This window comes from Cynoglossus semilaevis, chromosome 13, assembly GCF_000523025.1.
Source record: "Cynoglossus semilaevis isolate Cse_v1.0 chromosome 13, Cse_v1.0, whole genome shotgun sequence".
Taxonomy (NCBI): Eukaryota; Metazoa; Chordata; class Actinopteri; order Pleuronectiformes; family Cynoglossidae; genus Cynoglossus; species Cynoglossus semilaevis.
This window is the reverse complement of record NC_024319.1, coordinates 8,326,329-8,346,945: the sequence shown is the minus strand read 5'-3', so window position 1 is coordinate 8,346,945 and position 20,617 is coordinate 8,326,329. Positions and strand designations below refer to the sequence as shown.

General features: G+C 41.4%; 1 protein-coding gene and 1 long non-coding RNA gene across 2 annotated transcripts; one reads left to right on the top strand and one right to left on the bottom strand.

The window, feature by feature from the left end:
- Positions 1 to 585: 585 nt before the first annotated feature.
- On the top strand, positions 586 to 18,750 carry setd2 (SET domain containing 2, histone lysine methyltransferase). The gene is made up of 22 exons (XM_008323333.3): positions 586 to 1,070; positions 2,380 to 2,488; positions 3,541 to 3,562; positions 3,651 to 7,600; positions 7,686 to 7,817; positions 7,991 to 8,119; positions 8,249 to 8,372; positions 8,462 to 8,539; positions 8,628 to 8,725; positions 8,831 to 8,963; positions 9,140 to 9,274; positions 9,365 to 9,493; positions 9,579 to 10,724; positions 10,822 to 10,870; positions 10,948 to 11,218; positions 11,362 to 12,112; positions 12,484 to 12,609; positions 13,128 to 13,264; positions 13,759 to 13,870; positions 15,741 to 15,815; positions 15,987 to 16,088; positions 17,061 to 18,750. Exons 2-22 carry the CDS (start codon positions 2,472 to 2,474, stop codon positions 17,220 to 17,222), a joined length of 7,878 nt encoding a protein of 2,625 aa, XP_008321555.1. The 5' UTR covers positions 586 to 1,070; positions 2,380 to 2,471; the 3' UTR covers positions 17,223 to 18,750.
- LOC112487952 (uncharacterized) lies at positions 7,446 to 19,654 on the bottom strand. Its single transcript, XR_003051546.1, has 3 exons — positions 18,765 to 19,654; positions 7,705 to 7,803; positions 7,446 to 7,583 (listed from the first exon to the last, which is right to left on the bottom strand). It is a non-coding gene; the product is annotated as an uncharacterized LOC112487952 (long non-coding RNA).
- Positions 19,655 to 20,617: the final 963 nt, after the last annotated feature.

Here is a 20,617-nt window from a genome sequence, read left to right as displayed (position 1 = left end):
TGAATATAGTATTTGGCGTATTGTTTACTAATGTCTCACTAAAGTTAGAGGACGTTTCCGGGTGTTTCGACCAGTATGCTTCCTGCACTTTTATGTGGTGTGTTTTTTTTCTGTTTACGACAGGAAAAACCTTTGACAATATATGGGGAATCTTCTTGTATGTTTTGTTTGTCTTTCAACTCAAACAACACATTGGATTTATCAGATAATTGTCAGCTAAGAGAGGTTTTATGCAATGGTGACTATAATTTAATTATATGATTGTACGTAAATGACATAATCTACAACACTACAGATTATTTTTATACATCACAGGTGTTGGATAAACAAGACATCGCATTGTTGTATTGTCCCTGATACCAACTTGAAAGATACAATTGTATTTGTTTACTTAGAATTTTGCCTGTGTGCGTTATAACATCGGAGACATTTTAATCAAGGATTCAGACTGCCAAATCGTTGTTATTACAATAACAATTTCAAATTTGTTTGACCATAGACCAGCTATGACATGTTATAAACAGGTGTTGCCAAATGGTTACGTGAGACAGTTGGGTTTTTGTTTTTTTTTTGCCACCATCCATTAATTTCGTTATTTCACCAGTCTAAATGTCAGTGTTTAATCCAACAGCACAGGGTTCGCGCCAGCTGTAACTGCTCTGGGCACCCGCATCATGTGATGTCAAACACAGCAAGTACACACTACATGAACACCGTGAGAACTAACGTGTTAGTGGATAATTCCACGTCCAGATATAGGAGTCAAACGTGTTATTTTTAATCGGATACATGACTTGGCCATATTGGCTATATTGTGTGGCTGTTTGATACTCAAATAATTCCTAATAGCCTTGGCTAACCATGAGCTCATGCTAGTTCTGTAATATCAACACCGACCCAGGCTGAAGCTGCGGGACAGCAGTAGCAAAGCCACAGAGCCAACGTTCGTTTCCGATAGCTCCGTATGGATTTGACGCCGACATACATGATCGCTTGGTTTGTTTTACCGAGGGCCCACCTATAGAGCGTTCGAAGATGGGGGAGCCGCATGACTTCAAACACTTTGCAGAGTAAGTATCTTGTTAAATACAAATGTATTCCTTAGTAGACAGCTTCTCAGTGCGACGCGCAAGACAAAACATCACCGTTAGCATGATAGTCAAGCCGGGTGATGTGACCCGGGTATGTGTTGATGATATCTTGAAACGGAAACGCACATGAGGCTTTTTATTGTTTTGTCCAAAATCAGAAAAGCTGACTGAGCTTCCTGTCGACAAAGTGAAAACAATTGCAATGAAACATGTGGCGCAGCTCAACAATCGATAAGCAAAGCTTGTGTTAACAGCAGTACATGTAGCCCAATGGATTCTAGTAACGACAGCTAGCTGACTCAACTAGCATTAGCTTTAGAAGCTAAGAGACTGTTAGCCACATATTTCAGGGCTAATATATGTAATTGTTTACCTCTACACAGCAACCAAAATTTAATTTCTATATACATTTACACATGCAATAGACGCTGGTCTTGATTGTTAACGTTTGTGTCTTAATCAACAATAATATGACAAAGCTAAACAGAAGCTATCGTTGTTTCCAAACATGGCCCATTTTGTTCGCGTTAGCTTAGCTTGTATGTGTAAAATAATTGTACATAATTTAAAACCAACGTTCTAGACTGATTTATAGGTTATGCACGGTAACCTGTCTATTCCGTACTTATTTCCTTATACACTAGGTATTACAAGTTCGAAGTACTGTGTATTAAAGTGTGAATAATTGGGTTAGCTGAACAACCTCCACAGTTTCACAGTGTGTACATTCATCCATTTAAAGGCCATGTTTGGCTGCATACACTCCCACCGAACGGGCCATGGTTTATCATATTAATCCCTAAAAGAGTGTCTTTGTTTTAATACCATTGTTAATGTGTTCTCCTAACCCAAGTCAGGACACCATGTATTTATCTATAGGATGTTTGTTTGCAAGTACAACGACATGCAAACCCTGCCCTTGCTCTGCTTTCATATTGTTCTACCCTCGCATATGATGTATACAGTAACTATTATTGTGGTGTGACCTTCTGTTAATGACAACAACAGCAGCTTCACTTTATAAAAGTGAAATGTAAAGACATAGGTGGTCTGTAGTAGCTCGTGACACTATTGTAATATACGTTTTTTACAACTTTAAATTCTGTGTCATGTTTTGATTTAAATTTTTAATATGAATACTTTAATATAATACTTATTGTGTCAGAAGACATCTCTTTTTTATTCTTTCTCAATTTTATGATGTCAAACCTGATTGTTAAAATATATTAGAAAATGTTGCACATTAAAAACACACGGTTCATTGTCATTTTTTTCTTCTTTTCATCAGGTGTGTCATCACTTTAGAGGGTACACTTCTCTGAATTGGATTAATCTTGGCCAGAAGCCTCTTTGGGCCAATAGTCCTTGACAAGATTCTCAATGGACACTTTGCTAAGGTCAGAGATTAGTAGTATTAAAGACACTTTTTGACATTACGTTTTCACCCATGCTAACATTTGTAATACACTCATAGTTGTCACAATGCCAGCTAATGTTTAATGGCTTAAAATAAGTCCCAATAACCATATTTACACCAGACCTCTTGCAAGATTCTTAATATCACCAACAATTTTTTCTGATGCTTGCTAACTTACATTAACAAATGTTTTTGGTGAGACTTAACCATTTAATTAACAATTTGTTTATGGTATATCTTTTCAAAATGAAGATATACATAACAGAACAATTATGGGTTTTTTTTCCTGCTTTGTCAAAAATTAATAGGCGGAGGCCAATTTTTTAATTAATGTCACCTTTAAAATGGATAGATTGCTTCAAGAACATGTTGTTTTAAGCATTGCTATTCTAACAGCAACAAGATGTGCAGATGTGGAGCAGTTAGGTATGATCCTTACTGCCCATTGAGCTAAGCAGCATGGATTGTATTGCCCAAGCCATGACACTTTGCATGTGCTTTGCTAATTATACAAACATGACATTCCATGATATCAAGACTGTCCACAATCCTTCAAACACAATCCTGTTAGCAGTTTATTCATTTGCTTTGCTTAGACTGTAAACTGGTGAGGAAAATGCTGGACATTACCAACAGCAACATTACCAAATTGAAGCTGACTTCAGCAGTGATAGCTGATGAAATCAGCACTTAAACCGTAGCATGTTAAACTGGTAGGCTATAATAGGTTCAGATGTGGTTTAATGATAAACTGAGTTCTGCCAAGCAGGTTGAAACACTTCTGGATGTTAATATTTAGGGTACACTAACAGTAACATACAGACTATTAATGTGGGTCTATCCTAATTTTGGGGCAGTGAAAATATAATAAGTGGCATCAGCTGCTGTACATAATGGGCATTTGTACATTATTTCCTGTAGTAATTTGCAAAAATCATATTAATGCTACGCTATTTTTTTTTTCATATGCACAAGTCATATGTACTAATGAATTGTATTCTTTCTTTTCCCCACACGCTTATGTAACCATAGTGAGGAGGGGAGTGGTGCTTCGGTAAGTTCTTTCATTATCCTGAATAAGAGTGATGTGAAAATGTAATCTTCATAAAATCCAAACTGAAGTTATTTTTTGGCTATTATAGGTGAAGGTTGACGGTCTATCGAATGCAGCTCTAATCAAAACCCTATCTCCCAGAGTGATGCTGTCGAATCATTTCTTGCCCAAAGGGACCAAGACAAAGGTCAACCTGGAGGATCAGAGTCGTCAGAAAGTGTCCTTCAGCTTTGCACAGACCAAGAAGCCGTTGCAGAGCCCCCTCTTTACCCCTTCCAGTTCTGAAAAGCCTGCTGTCGAATCTCTAGCTGCCTTGTCACAGTCAACCCCAGACAACGGAGGGCAGTGTACCGACAGCAATAATGAACAAAAGCAGACATCGATAGTGCCAAAACCAGCGCCAGAGACGCCTCAAATACCACTCTCCTCGGCCACTAAATTAAAACCTGACTTAGGAAAGATGCATTTCAAGAAGCAAATTCTAAGTGTCTCTGTTTCTGAAGATAAACCCACATCTGTTATACCAGAAGAGTCGCATTCAACTGAACTACAGGTTTTGCAGATGTCGGCAAGTGAGAGTGAGACTAAATTCTTAACACCTCCGCTACAAAATATTGACAATGTCAATCCATCTGAGAATACGTATATTGATTCCTCAGAGATTAGATTGTCCTTGAGCCTCAAGAAGTCAACTGCTTCCTCAGGAAAAGATGGGGATACTTCAGGCACTGCTGAAGTGGAAAACAAGATATCAGAAAGGAAAACCAGGCCAGATTCTGATGGAGATTCAGCACACATGTCTTCCAGTCGCCAGTCTGACTCCAAAAGCAGAACAAACTTGGAGAGCAAGGTTAAAGATGTAAAAAAGTCTTCCTCTAGCTCACATCTGACGGATAAGGAAAAATGCTCCTCTAAGCGTTCAGAGAATTATGAAAGGTCGTCGAGTTACTCAAAATCAGACCGTGATTCTAGATATACATCATCTCGATCAGCTCGTTCAGACAAAGAACGCAGAAGGACGAGGTCAAGGTCACGATCTCGATCGCGTGGGCCTCGAACTAGTTCGTCTCACTCCAGATCAGAAAGGTCCAGAGGAGACAGAGGGTCACGCTCTGAGAGGTCGTACTATTATGATTCTGACCGTAGGTCACACAGAAGCTCTCCACGCAGAGAGAGGAAATCTTCGCGATCTCGCACTGACCGAGTGAGAGACAGTTCAGACTCGGAGGAAGACCATAGGAAGACACGGACGAGGACAAGTGATTCAAGCAGATCCTCTGTCTACTCAAGTTCTCATAAAGAGTCGAGATCATCTTCTTACTCAAAATCTGATAAGGCCTACAAGTCCATAGATCCTTCACATTCTTCAGAAATAGATAGAAAATCACTATTTTTAAAATCTGAAAGGACTTCTAAGCGGTTATCAGACTCTGATCAGCAGCGCAAATGGTCACCTGATCTAGACTCCAGTTACCGTAAATCTAGCATTCATTCAAAGTCTGACAGCAGTAGCAAATGCTCTTTCTCTAGCATACATACCCATTCTAATACAAATGACAAATACCATAAAAACAGCTCCAGTGAGTCAGAGGCAGATCACAAGGAAAAATCACAGGCCTCTGAGAGAAGCTCTGTCTCTGATGAGAAGAGTAAAGATCCCCTTCAGAAAAACAATAGATTAGACCACAAACAGATGACACCTTGTAGTTTTTCTTTGAAAGCCACTGGACATGATAGACAGTCAGACGACTTGTCTCACAGCCCTGACAAAACATCACCCTGTCCAACCATCGCAGACAGTTATCGGGTTGACAGTGAGCTTTTCAATCAGCTTCTTGAATCGAAAGATTCATGTACACAGAATGTGTTGGAAGAATTTTCTGTTAAAAAAACAGATGAGACTAAATCTGGTTTTGAAGTTGTAAATAAAAATGCTTCCACAACATCGAGTAATAGCCTCAAACATCTTGATGCCACCCTGGAAAACTTGAACAATGTGAAGGATAGCCTTTCATCCAATAAATGGCCACATGTGAATTTACATGAACCTTCGTGCAATAAATCAGATGGTGCAGTGTTAATACAGGACAAGAAAATTGTTGACGGTTTACCAGAGCCAAAGTCCTTACCTGGTAAAGATGAACCTGCCATGGATAACATGTATGAGGAGACCAAATCAGAGATGGATGAGCCAAATACACTTGAAAAGGAGCCTGACACAAGTCTGCCCCTATATGGAGAGTCAACACATCAGGAAAACATGAACCCGAATCAAGTTACTGTCAAAAAGAGTGGTGGAAAAAAGTCCAGATGGGATATTGTTGGGCAGAGCTCCCACGACAGTGATCAATCACACAGCACGTTGATTGCAGAGAGTAAAACTACTGCTATTAAAGTGATCTCTGTCAAACAAATAGAGGTTACTACTGACAACAGCCAACAGGACTTCAAAATTCGAGATGACATTCCACCGGAAACTGAAAAGTATTTCATGCTGGGGAAACACACTCAAATCTCTAAGCATGAGTGTGGTTCAGACAGCATGTCCATGGATTATTATAACACGGATCAAAATGGGCCCAATCAGACAAGAACCCAGACACATCCATGTGATTTAGAAATCATTAGTTCTGTGAAGACAAAAACAAACGAGACTCTACACAGCAGTGATGCGTCCCAAGTTGATTCAACTGCAAATCTCACCAGCTGGGATGGAAACAATTACACAGAGAAATCAGCAAACGTTGATAATAAAAACTATTTGGTCGAGAGGCCTTCAGCTCATCTTGATGCATTACGAGGACAGAGCGAGGCAAGCGATAGTGACAACTCAGAATATGACTCCGATTGTGGGGAGGCTATAAAACGATTGCACTCGGTGGTGGTGGTGCCAAAGAATTCTTCCTTAGGATTGGATGCACAAGACTCGGGAGCGTCTCAACGTTCTACTAATAATTCAGGACTACAAAGTCATAATTTTAGGGCTAACATAGAGAGCCCTAACATTACAAATCAAATCAGCTCGCAGAGAAGACCACTGAGTCCGTCTGTTTTATTTGGTGGAAATGACTCATCCAGCAGCAGCATGTTATGTCAGTCCCAGAGTAACATGATCGATAGCACGAGTCCCTCTGAGGGTTCCAGTGCCATCAGTGTCCTGTCTCACGTCAGTGATCTTTCCAGTGCCCACAGGACTGCAACAGATTCTGCACACAGCTTTGGTCATTTGGGACAGTATCGAATTGAGCAGAAACAGCATAGCATAAGCAACAAAACTGAATACATTTATGCCCATCACCAACTTCGGGACTTATCCAATAATGACAATTTTAGTAACAAGAATAGAGTCATTACAGGATGGGGATTTACCCAATCAGAGCAGCCAAGTAGTACATATCAGCAACCTGACAGCAGTCATGGACCACAGTTACCAATCACTAAACTGTCAGGAATCTCTCCCAAGGTTCAGGAACATGAGCAGAGTAACCACCAATGGAACCACCAATCTCCACATATGCAGACAAGCAGGACACCATACCTTCATGCACATGAACTTTATCGGGATCTGGTTGGGGAAATTCATCCTGATTCCCTAACCAATGACCATGGTGATTGCAGCACAGACAAATGTTCAAATTTAGGCAGGTCATCTGTTGAATCCAGGGAACCTCACACTGCAGGGTCATCGAGCTCCGTGCAAGGTCATGAAATAAGTAGCAACAGCAGGGGTTCTGTTATCCCTGACCCTCCCAGGGATGTCAACTTTAGACCCCACAGAGGCAGGGGTCCACCCAAAAAAAGGCGTCAAGAGTTCGAGTCAGACTCGGACAACGAGGCGGAGGCTGGGCCTGCGGGAAAAAAAGATCGCCACGGAGATGTTGACACCACTCGGGAACCCGCTGTCAAAGCCGAGGTTTTCCGTCCGTCACTCACTCTGCAAGACTTTCAGGATGCCCTCAGATGGAAAGATCAGGCCAAATCCAAAAAGATGCCTCCGTACTTTGACCTGATTGAGGAAAACCTGTATTTAACAGAGAGGTAAAATTTTATTTCCAGCAATTTCACTATCTGACATTGTTTCAGTATTTTGTTAATAGAGAATTTTCAATTTTTTATTTGGCAGAAAGAAGAGCAAATCTCACCGAGACATCAAGAGGATGCAGTGCGAGTGCCCAATGTTGTCCAGAGAGGAGCGATCGAAGGGAGCGTCAGCGTGTGGGGAAGACTGTTTAAATCGACTGCTGATGATTGAATGGTGAGATGATTATTAGAGAAAAATCAGAACTACAAAGAATTTCCACAGGTAGTGATCAAACATATCTAATCCTTTTGTACCTTACCTTAACCCCGCCCCATGGTGTTTTGATATTGTAATACTGGTACTGCATGAAAATTCTGAAATTGAGATTTTTATGTTTTCCTTCTTAGCTCGTCACGCTGCCTGAATGGAGTCTACTGCTCGAATCGTCGCTTTCAGAATAAGCAGCATGCAGGTTTTGATGTTATCCTGACAGAAGACAAGGGTTGGGGACTACGTGCAGCTAAAGACTTGACTGCGTAAGTCTCCCCAGTTTTCATTCAATATTATTCAGTCAAATTATTTTATTTAAATTGTCAATGGACTTGATTGACTGATGAGTATAAAAAAAACAAAATGTTAAAAAGATATTTTTGTTATAAATTCAGAAACACCTTTGTGCTTGAATACTGTGGTGAGGTCCTGGACCATAAGGAGTTCAAAACAAGAGTGAAAGAATATGCTCGCAACAAAAACATTCATTATTATTTCATGTCCCTGAAAAATAACGAGGTAAGAAATTCTTTACTACTATATTTTTGTATGTATTAGGTGTTTTTACCAGGGGTGTAACAAAAACATTTGACTCTGTTGTGTCATAGATCATCGATGCCACACTAAAGGGCAACTGCTCTCGGTTTATGAACCACAGCTGTGAGCCCAACTGTGAGACCCAAAAGGTATGTTGGTAAAATAAAATAATTTTTTATCGAAGTTGCTGAAATCTGAACCACTTTAAAAACATATTTAATTCTCTCTTCCCTTCAGTGGACTGTTAATGGCCAGCTCAGAGTTGGGTTCTTTACCACCAAGGCTGTCAGTGCAGGAACTGAACTGACATTTGATTATCAGTTTCAGAGATACGGGTACTGTTCTTTAATTATGCATTCATGCATTACTTTTCCTCAATTTTGGCTTTGTGATCTGTTGTTGTCATTATTTATTTGTGTTTATTTGACTAATCATTTCAGCAAAGAGGCACAGAAATGCTTCTGCGGTGCATCCAGCTGCAGAGGCTTCCTGGGTGGAGAAAACCGCGTCAGTGTTCGAGCTGCTGGAGGAAAGATGAAGAAAGACCGCAATCGAAAGAGTGCCCTGACCACGGTCAGTTCTTTGTAGCGTCTATTTAAAATGCAATTATGTATTAATCCTAATTAGTTACAAGCTCACGATGTTCCTGTTAAAACCACTACAACCTTGGCATCCAGACATCGCTAAATCAGTTACACTAAGCTGCTAAATCGCTGTTACTTATACAATGATGGTTTCCTTTTAAAAAGGTTGATGAAGAACTGGAGGTGTTACTGGAGAATGGAGAAGGCCTGTATGATGAGAAGCAGGTGGTGTCTCTCTGCAGACTCATGGTTCGAGTGGAAACATTTGAGCAGAAGCTCACCTGTCTCAAGCTTATCCGAGTAAGACATCACATGTTTGACTCCAAACATCATTTTGTTTTGTTTCCATTTTTTTAATACTAATTGTCACATGATTGCCTCTGCACCTAGGACACCCAAAATCCATCGTGCCTGAAGCAGTTCTTGGACCACCATGGATTGTCTTTGCTGTGGATTCTTATGGTGGAGCTTTCTGAAGCTAAAGGCAACAGCGTCAATAACATCAAACTGCAGTCAGAGGTGTGACACATGAATGCATCTACATTCCTTCCTTCCTGAGTCCTTCATTCATACACGGTTATATAAACTTCTACTTTTGTTACAGATTATGAAGGCTCTGGCCGTCCTTCCCATCTCTACTAAGAACATGCTGGAGGAGAGCAGGGTCTTGACCTTCATTCAACGATGGGCCCAGACTAAAGCTCTCCCTCAACCTGCTGAGATGGACGGCTATTCCAGCGAAAACACCTCCCGTGCTCAAACGCCCCTTAACACCCCAGATGGTTCCTCGGCCAAAATGGGCCCAGATCTGGATGTCGACAGCTCCAAACCCGCTGTGTACCGCCGCCTCAAAATCATTAGCGAAAACAGTCTGGACAGCGCACTGTCTGACGCCAGCAAAGCATCTGACGGTAAGGAGGACGAGGAGGAGGACGACGAGGAAGAAGATGACTCCTCACAAACTGGAGCTTCTGAGAGCAAAGAGCTTAAGTCAGAGCCACTCTGTGAAACTTCAGATCCAACAAAAGATGCTGTTGAAGATTCAGAGGAGAAGGACAAGAACCAGCAGGAGGAATCACTGTCCTCAACCAACCAGGATCAATCTCAGAATCAGGAAATAGAAATACGGTTGAATGTGAACACAGAAGACGAGAACACAGAGAGCAAGGACTCAACACCTGAGGACCTGAAAGATGGAGACCTGAAGGATGTAGACCTGAAAGATGGGGATCTAAAGGATGGAGACCTGAAGGATGGGGATCTAAAAGATGGAGACCTGAAGGATGAAGACCTAAAGGATGGAGATCTGAAGGAACATTTAGTGGAACAGAGTATTTTGCCAGTGTCAGAGAGCACAGAAATTGAAAGTGACCAGCCTGCTGTTAAATGTCCAGAGTTGGAGAACGAGTCCATCCAAACAGATGTTACCGATCATTTGAATGAGCAGCCATCAGAACAGATGGAAGTGCAGTCGGAATCACAAGAGACTGACAAAGCTCCTCTTAGCAGCAATCCACAACCTGGTGAATCCACTGCTGATATCCCCCAAAACTCTGCGATCCCAGAGACCAGTATGCCTTCAGAGATCCCACTGGCCCCCATAGATCCATCTGTGATCGGAACTCCTTCTCAAGATGAGGAGGAAGGTGTCTCAGATGTAGAGAGCGAAAGGAGCCAAGAGCCGCAGCTTACTACTGTGGATATTTGTGGCATGGCTGCCAGGCTACTGGACAGTTGGAAGGATCTAAAAGTAAGATAACATCGAACATTTCTAATAGTGATCTTTTCTGGGTTTTACAGTATTATTGTTATTCCTTCTCAATCATATGTTGCTTTTATCCTTCTAGGAAGTGTACAGAATACCAAAGAAGAGTCAAGTGGAGAAAGAGCCAAGTGGTAAGTTACAAAACTTTTGTTTTTGACCAGGTATTTTTTTCTTTCGTACGATTCTTATTAACCAGGGAATGTTTCAGATCGCAGCAGAGACAGAGACACCGCTTTGACACCACGCGCAACATCTGGTAGCAGAGAACGTGAAAGGGAGCGAGAGAGGGAGAGAGACCGTGAGCGGGATTATGACCGTGATCGAGACTGGGACCGAGACAGGGATAGAGAGCGTGATCGTGACCGAGGCTCAGAAAAAGCACTCCGCAGCGCAGAAAGACGGAGAAGGCGATCTGTTTCCCCGCCACCATCTTCCTCATCATCTTCATACGAGAGAAGCAGTCGTCGCACTGAGGAACGGTAAGAATATTTAGTAATGTTTTTAGATTTTCAGGAACATCATTGAATAAATCCTCATATGTTTCTGGAGAATGGACACAGCAGTGGTCAGTTGTCCATTATAATTATCACTATCTAATTTTCTTAATTTCCTTTTTTTTAAGGTTTGATCCAGCTAGCAATAGCAAGACACCAAGGGGAGTCGGGGGCAAGGAGCGCAATAAGTTGTCAACAGAAGAACGCAGAAAACTGTTTGAGCAGGAGGTGGCTCAAAAGGAAGCCCAGAAACAACAACAACAACAACAACTTCAGCAGCAGCAACAACAGCAGCTTCAAACTATGGCTTATGACCCTAATCTGGCCTACGCCTCCAGCTCTGGGTTTATACACTACCCCCCTGGATATCCAATCCAGACCTTTGTGGATCCAACAAACCCAAATGCAGGCAAAGTGCTGCTCCCCACCCCATCTGTTGACCCGGCCTTGAGCTACGATCAGACCCCTGCTCCGCAGCAGCTTCTGTCAGACATGGCCCTGACCTCTCCGTCCTCCACCTCCCAGGCCACTTCAGTTTCAAGTCTGTCTCACCACATCACAACCACCAGCATCACAGCTGGGACCCCTCAGCAGCAGCAGTATGCGCCGACAAATGTAGCAACCCAGGACGGGGGTGTAGCTGTCCTCTCTGTCGCCGCACAAACTGCCCCCCAGGTACAGAGCCAGCAGAGCTACACCACTCTCTGGGACCCCAACACTCAGCAGACTGTGACTGTGCAGACGCAGCCAACTCAGCAGTATGCCACAGCCCCAGCACAGGCCCAGGCACAGACAGCTATTTATTACCAAGGTCAGCCGTGCCAAACCATCTACAGTATCCCCACTGCTTACCCCCAGGCCAACACTCCAGTCATTCAGGTGAGTGATTTCCTCTGGTCCGCATTTTATTTTAGTAAATACTACACATTCTTTTTCATAAAGCATGCTAAAAATGGGAAACCTTAAAAAATTATTTGGGAATAAAGCGATAAACATGAACCACATGTCCACAGTATATTCCATTACTGAAGACAAATGATGATTAATCTATATACACACAAGAAAATAACAGCAGTTATAAACATCTGGTTTTTTTTTTTCATTTATGTCTGATCCAAAAGACTCAATTATTAACATGGAAAAAAAATACTTAGACAAATGTGCAAAGTTTCATAGAGTTAGTGTGAAGGTTATGTAACGCCCTGCCCCAGTTTAACATGTCTAAACTGATTGCACTTGTGTGTTTGAAGGCTTACACTGAATCTACAGCCAGCTACCTTCATGGCCAGCCTGTATATCCTGGCCATCAGCAGGGAGTGGTGGTGCAGCAGGGAGGCACCGTCACCACCATTGTCACATCCCAAACTGTGCAGCAGGTAACACACACACACACACACTCGCACACAAACCAACCCATTACATTCAAAACTTCAAAGAAGTAAACTAAAGTACTGAAGACAACATTTGCAGTGTTTACAGCCAAAACGGGTCAGTGGTTCACAAATGTGACAGAAGATAATACTCAACTGATTTTTTTGAAAAACATTTTTGGATGGAATATAAAGAGAGCCTGCTAAATTATGGATCTAGTGTTCCTATTAGGCTGTGTTCTTGCTGTGTATCAACTACTGAAATCCCTAAAATTGTCTGTTAGTGGCCTAATAATTTCCCAGAGGTCAAATGTCAAATATCGTTAGTCACCCTCTGTATTTTAGGCCACACTTGCATAATTACACATCTTAATGATTACCTTCATTTTAATGTAGTTTTTTATGTGCTGCTATATGTTGGTGTGGCCACAAGGGGGAGCACAAGTCTACATTTACAAGTATTCCCATTGAAGCAATGTTAGATTTGATGGAAAAATGTATCTTCCCCTTTTTCTCCTATTTAGGAAATGATTGTACCCAACAATGTGATAGACCTTCCTCCACCTTCTCCCCCCAAACCCAAAACCATTGTCCTACCTCCTAACTGGAAAGTCGCCCGGGACCCTGAAGGCAAGATCTACTACTACCACATCGTCACAAGGTTGGTGTTGCACTTTGTCTTCACAGTGTAGGTTCCAGTGTAAACAGGTCTGCCCTCTGGTCTGTCAGTTTGAACCACATTCAAACAATAACACACAAAACAACTCTGGGCCTGAAAGGGAATTTTATCTGACTGTTTATGTTTTATACAGAAAAATGAATTTCAACTTGCAGTTTTTCCAATGCTGAAATGTGCAATGAGGTGTTTATTTGTGGTGATGTAAAACATCTGTAGCTACTGTAGTAAATACGGTGTCACAGTATTAGAGTATTGAAACTTTGACTTTTATTTTTTTTGGACTTAAGAACAAAGAAGGTCAATATATTTTATAAACAATCTTAAAGGCTTTCCTTAAATATCTTTCTCACGCAAACATAACCATTGACCTCTTTCACAAGATGAATGCAGACCTTGAAAAACTACGTTTGTAAACTCATACCCCACAAAGACCTCACAAAAACTCCTGTCTCACATTACTTCCTTGTTCACGTTAGGCAAACACAGTGGGATCCTCCGACATGGGAAGGAAGCACCGACAACACTAGTGTGGACCACGAATCTGAGATGGACCTGGGAACGCCCACGTACGACGAAAACCCTTCCAAGGTGAGTTTTTACCATACTACGTGGACAAAAAAGTTGAGGAAAGGTGACATTTACAGCCGGTCCCTCAGAAGGTCTGTTGCTTTAATGAGAAACATAATTATAGTGTTTGTCCCTTGACGTAATTGAAGATGCTGCAGTAGTGATGACTTTCAGCTGTATCGTAAAGAAGGCCGAAAAAAAAAAAGAACAACCATGAACACAACCCTGCACTCAGTGGGTGTGTGATGCTCAGCAGAGACTCCGCCCCGAGTGAAACTCATCTGAATCTACGGAGAGATTTGAAGAGAATGTACCTTCCCCACCCCCAACTCAACTGTCTGTCCTTTAGCCTGGAGGCAGCACAGGGAGGGGTGACTCTGCTCATCCTCTCTCTCCCGCCTCTTTGTTTTCCCCTCTTCATTTATATCCTAACTTCTCGCATAATGAAAGCCATCTGGATGAGCCAGCATTCATTTATTTGTGGTCTCTTAACTACATAACTGACTTGTCACATGTGTCTTAAATAGATCTCTGGCTTTGAAAAAAAAATCAAACTTTGACTGAGAAGATTGACTTTTTTTGTGCAGGGTGTTCTGCCAACTACATGGTCACAGACCATTTCCTCAGCATGTGCTTGCTTTGACCATGTGTTGTCCACGGCACATGCTACTCTGCTCATGCACCCAGTTTTGGTTTAACTCTTTTCTTCGTTCTGTGTCCTTGGCACCGTCTGTTTGGGAAAATTCTTTTTGTACTTGCTTTTGATCCTCACTACTTTGTTGTGGGTGAAGCCAGTCAGCTGTTGCCCACCTGCCCTGTTGGCATCCTGCTAGGCTAAGGCTAGCAGGATGTTCCTGCTGTCTGTCAAGTTGCTACTGAGCAGGTGGTGTTTGATACCCCACTGACCTTGATGGCTACTGTCCTGTCGCCTTATATAGATTAATGAAACAGATGGGGCCACAGACCAGGATAAAGTAATTAGAAGATCTGCTAAGAAAAGCTACGCTAATTTTTTAGCTATGTAAAAAGGAGGGATCTGCAACCTTCCGAGCCACATGCGGCTCTTAAGCCTCCTTGCACTATCTAACCACAATAGACCAAATTGTGCCTGACTGTGCTGATACATCAAACCAGTATAAGTAGGCAGCAGTAAGAAAGAACCTACAATTATTTTATAAAAGAAAGCTAAGCTAAACCAATTTTACACATCTCACAGTTTTTTAAGCTTTTGCTAATTACAAAACGATATGCAGGGATCCTCAACTTCGGTATACCGTTCCTAGGGCATGACATAACTTGATTTTCACTGCTCGTAGGGACTAACATACAGTACATTAGTACCTTTGTCACTCACCTAATCTAACACAGTGGTAACATCATAATCAAGGACACAAAAATATCAGAAAAGTCCGACAAGTATAAGTCATAATAAAGGCCAAAAAAACAACACAAACGAAAGTTGGGGAATTCGGCACAATCCATAGTATGATGCACAACCAGCGAATGTAAACAAAGCCATCTTATAGAACAACGTGACAATGTAATGGTCTGCTGAAAATTTGTTTGAACTCTGCACGATGGAACAAGACTTTAATAAATTTATGGGAGATGACGACATAACCACGTAATGCCGTAGAGGACCTCGTAAACCGAGGACTTCCTGTCTCTGCACTGTCCTTTTAACCTGTGCTCAGGTGTGCAAATTTAAGGTGTTGACCTAAGGTCATTGGAGGTTATTGTAGTGTGTTACACTAAATATCGAATGGTGTATATCATTGGCTTTGGTTCTGCAGGTGAAACGGTAACAAACAGTCAACACCTGCATTTTGTGCTCAAATAATGTAAACCATCTTCTCCTAATCCATCATTTTGATCCAACCGTTCTCCACAGTTCTCCACAAAGACAGCTGAGGCGGACACTTCCAGTGAGCTGGCTAAAAAGAGTAAAGAGACGTTTCGCAAAGAGGTGAGCCGCGTCCTCTGACAACACTTGTCAAAACACCGAAATTTATCTCCAGATGGTTCCGCTTTCTATCACTCTTCGCCTTTACAGACACACACATTCTCACATGCAAGTTTTAGTTTGTTTAGACTGGCGCTTCTTCTATTATAAGTGTCTTTTTGTCCATCCTCCCAGATGTCCCAGTTCATCGTGCAGTGTCTAAATCCTTACCGAAAGCCAGACTGCAAATTGGGACGTATCAGCAACACGGAGGACTTCAAACACTTGGCTCGGAAGGTAAGAATGTATTTAAAAGTCTATACTAGTGCTGGTCAAGGATTAGAACTGAAACACATGACGTTCTGCCTTTAATGTCATGGTTCTTTGCAAAGTATGAATTTAAGAGAAATTTGCATGTAAATTTTAAAAGTCTTTCACTTAACCGCAAGGTATCAACAGTGTGTATTGCATTTAATTGGACACAAAAATACTGCAGTTATCACTGTAATAAACTTATCTTGGTTCTGTTAAATTCACAATCTGGACGAGATTCCAAATAAAAATGTCCGCAAAAGTTCAGGTCCCTACCAGTTTTTTTTTTCTGGTTCACGTGAGAGCTGCAGCAGTCTAAGCCCCACCCCAGATAATCTCATTGGTAATAATGCATGACCATCAGTATCCTATACTTTCTGTCACCCAGGTTTTCTGTCTGGGAGCAGCAGCAGCAAGAAGTGCCTTAATATGAGATTTTTTTTTTTTAATTGTCAGAACTGATTATTCATGCATTACTTTCCCAACACTCGTTTAATCACACAGTTACTATTTTTCTGTTTTCCCTCAGAGACTTCTAAACCTTTATCTATCAGCACTTTACTTCAAATGCCAGGTTTTTCAAAGTTTCTCTCAGAGCAGAACTGGAGAGTTGAGCTCTCACAAATTCTTCCTTCAGCCACATGTTTTTCTGCTCTGCCTCAGCGTGAGACTGAAAACATGTTGTACATGTAAACCATTATCTTCCTTCTCTTTTGTTTCTCTCTGGCTTTTCAAACTTCACTTGCAACAACTGTTACTCACAAACCCCGGCTTCACTCTCTGTCGTTCCAAGTTGTTTCCCGATTGTACACTTAATTATAAAGGACAAAAATCACTTCAAGGGAACGAACCATCCAAACCGCGGCGTGCATGTACGCTGTAATTACGTTACTTAGTGCCGTCTGGTGACAAGAACTATGTTTAATTATTGTGTCATCTTTCTGCTCAAACTTGTAGCTCACTCATGGAGTAATGAACAAGGAGCTGAAGGCGTGCACCAACCCCGAGGACCTGGAGTGTAACGAGAATGTCAAGCACAAGACTAAGGAGTACATCAAGAAGTACATGCAGAGATTCGGCTCTGTGTACCGGCCTAAGGAAGACACGGACGTGTATTAGCCCCCCCCCTCGCCCCCAAGAGGCCACTCATGCTTTGCATTAACACAGGAGAAGCAGAGGTTCTGTTCACTCCTCCACCTACGGACCGATGGCCCTGAAGCGTGAAGTAGTTTCTTAGCTGTATCTATGACTAAGAATAAGAATTGCACTGCTGCCCGAGGAGCTCTCCAGGCCACATGGATCAAGAGAAAGCCCTTTTTCTGAAGACTGTCAGAGAATCCAGTGCTGCTGCCGTACAGCCTGAGTGTCCATGTCCATGTGCAGTGTTCTCAGCAGAAACACTGAGGGGTGCTAAAGAGACTCAACTGAACTCACTGAACGTTTGATTTTAAGCATTTTTTGTTTGTTTTTCATTTGTGGCTCTTAAAAGGTTCTCAAGATGTTCACCTCAATTCCACTTTTTTAACTCTACTGTTTCACTCAGCTGGAACTCCTTTGTTATCAGGTGTATCCATTTATTTAATTTCCAATTTTTCCAAAACGTACCTCTGACAGACCCCCACAATCCACGCCACGTATCTCGTATGTGGTGCTGCTTTAAACAGAGGTCTGGAGGTCTGCCCCCCCCACTCCTCATCTCTGTTCTTAGGTGATAGCATGATGTAAGCTAAAGTTAGCAGGAGCTGGAATAAAGGAAAATTCCTGTTTTCATCGTCCCTACTTCAAGTCGTACAGTCAGACTGGGACAAGCTTTTTAGTTGCGTTACTCCAGAAGATGTGCAAACAGGTTAGAGACTTGTTTTATGAATAATGTGATGTCGTTAATAATGGGTGCAGGGTTTGAAAGTCATGTTTGATGTGCTCTTTAGCCTCGTGTCAGTTTTGTTCCGCATTTCCTGTCCACACCTTAGTTTCCTCCTCTTATAGGACTAGCTACGGTATAGCTCTAAAGCGAAGGTCGTAGGCAGACACTTTTAACAGTTTCTGCTCATTAAACCTGTTCTGCGTTTTTTTTTTTAAATAAACTTTTTTTTTTCATGATTTAACTCAATGTTACATAAGATATTTCCAATGGGCAGAGCAGTCTGAGTACTAGGTTACCGATTTGTGGCAGCCTATTTAATTGCATTAAACAAAGTTTCACCATGTGTACATTGCTTTATATGTGAATATATTGAGAAGTAGTTTTGGGGGTGTTTAAATAAGCAGACACTTTGTTTAAGGACTATCATTTCATAATTGAAAGTGTAAATAATGTGTTTAATTACCAAAGCTGAACACGGGAGACCAGGGTAGGGAGCACCCTGTGCCCACCTGTCCCCACTAGCTCAGCCCACGTGATGCAGTGTCCGCCTCAGTCTGATTAACTTAGGAGCCCACTGACTCACAGTCCTCTATTTTATTTCAGTGGTGGGGGTGATTTCCCATATTTTTTTCTTCTTTTTTTAATATTTGTTCTTATTTTTCTATGTACAAAGTATGTTTTCACCCTAATCTACTGTAAGTATTGTGTAAGCACATTGTCATACTGAGTGTACAAACATTTTAAAAGATAATAAACTTTTTTTTGTAAAATTACATACATAAATGTTGTCTACTTACGTTTTTTACGGTTTTTTATACATTCGGTTCATATTTGGTACACGACTGCCATCTTCTGGTCATTTTGTCCTTTCATTCGACACTACAAATCAATTAAACTCGTATTCTTTTGCATTCATGCTGCAAAGATAGAACCAGATTGCGTGTTATACAGCTCCTGACATACAGTCAAATCTGTTTCTAAAAATACACGTATTGTTAATTATATTTATTTTAAACAAACAACTGTTCCGCTGCTTGATGCTAACTATCTGGTCAGCTAATTACTTGTAGGTACATTTTTAGCGTCACCATTTTGCACAAACGTTCACATTGAATGTCTCAATTTAAAGTTACTTCATTCGTCATGTCATTTAATCCATTTATAAGTTTATAATAAATAAATTATTTTGCGTTTATAAAGGTTTGTCACACATTTTATTGCATTCAAACGGGTAATATACATAAACCGAACTTAAACCGAACAAAATAACAGCCCCGTAGACAGCCATTTAATATAAAAAAATAAAAAAGAGACAGAGCACTATTGACAGTTATAGCTATTATCGTAAAGTATTCTTTATAATTATTCACATTTTCATTTTAAATACAACCCCAATAGCTTTGAAGAGACCCGCATGCGCTGGAAGACGACGTGACGTCACGCGCAGGACGCTGTGTTTACGGAAGTAAATACGGACGCTACACACGACAGCGTGGGTGAATTCGTGGCAGCGATTGTGAAATCTTTGTCAAACATTTTCGTGGTCGTGCCATCAATCCGAGAGCTCCCCCCAGTCCCGTGACAGGGATCATCGTTCCCCGGCGTCCACCGTCTTTAAATGGCGATGCCAGTTTTCCCGCAGCATCCGATGCCGGCGAAGGGAGCGACACATTGACATTATTGTTGTACTCACCGACCGGCTCCAGCAACGGTGTCTGCAACCTGTGTTACTTCCATTACTCACTGCCTTCACCCTCGTTCTGCGCAGAAGTGTCTCACGTCAATGACGTAAAAGTCGGATGAAACGCAAAATAACAGGTCAGAGGTCGCGATGAACACACCTGCTTTAGAACCAAACATGAGCTCCACATGGTTACAATGAGCCTCAATTGCAGCTTCAAGTAGAAGAAACATGATTTTATTTTTAAACACCTTTTACAACACCCAAGGATACTGCACAATGAAACACAAATATGTTGATAAGCTGAGTGGATTTTGCTACACAGCAATGTCAAGTGTTTAAAGCTAGTTGTGCTTACAAAATATTAGATTTAGTAATTTTTTTTTTACTTTTTGTGATGTCAGAGGTAATACATGAATGGGTCAAGCTGATGGAATGGCAACAATAACTTGAATACTAAAATATTCAAAAGTTGTGACGTGTGCTGAATACAAATCATGTCAAACACCGAAAAACCACCTCTGTGGCCAGATTCTGTTAGGTCCAGAACTTCACAATAAAAGTTTGCAAGAAAAAAAAATCCCTGATCTCCCAAGTATAGTTTTATTTATCAATGTATATAAAGGGATATACTGATATGAAGGATTTGTTCTTGGTTCATTATGAGCTTCCTAGTACCAGCGGAGACCATGGCCACCCCTTTCCAAAATGATCTCAAACGCTTTTAAACATGTTTTAAACAAGTGTCCACAGTCACCAGATCTTAGTCCAACCCAGAAACTGACTCCAACAAATCAGAAAACAATTGTTCATCTACCTTGTCAATACGGACCAAATCGACTCAGGCATATGTAGATGTACCTAATGAAGGGGTCCGTGATTATATCAACCTAAAAAGCTGTGATTTTATGATCTGCTGAGCTGAGCGTCCGTTAGGTTTCTAATTAGAGGCCCCACGTGGTCACGTGC

Bases quoted from the DNA above. Each gene is read 5' to 3' on its own strand.
- setd2 (XM_008323333.3), top strand. The intron at 9,275-9,364 runs GTAAGACATCAC...CTCTGCACCTAG, and splicing joins CCTGTCTCAAGCTTATCCGA to GACACCCAAAATCCATCGTG. The intron at 16,089-17,060 runs GTAAGAATGTAT...TCAAACTTGTAG, and splicing joins TCAAACACTTGGCTCGGAAG to CTCACTCATGGAGTAATGAA.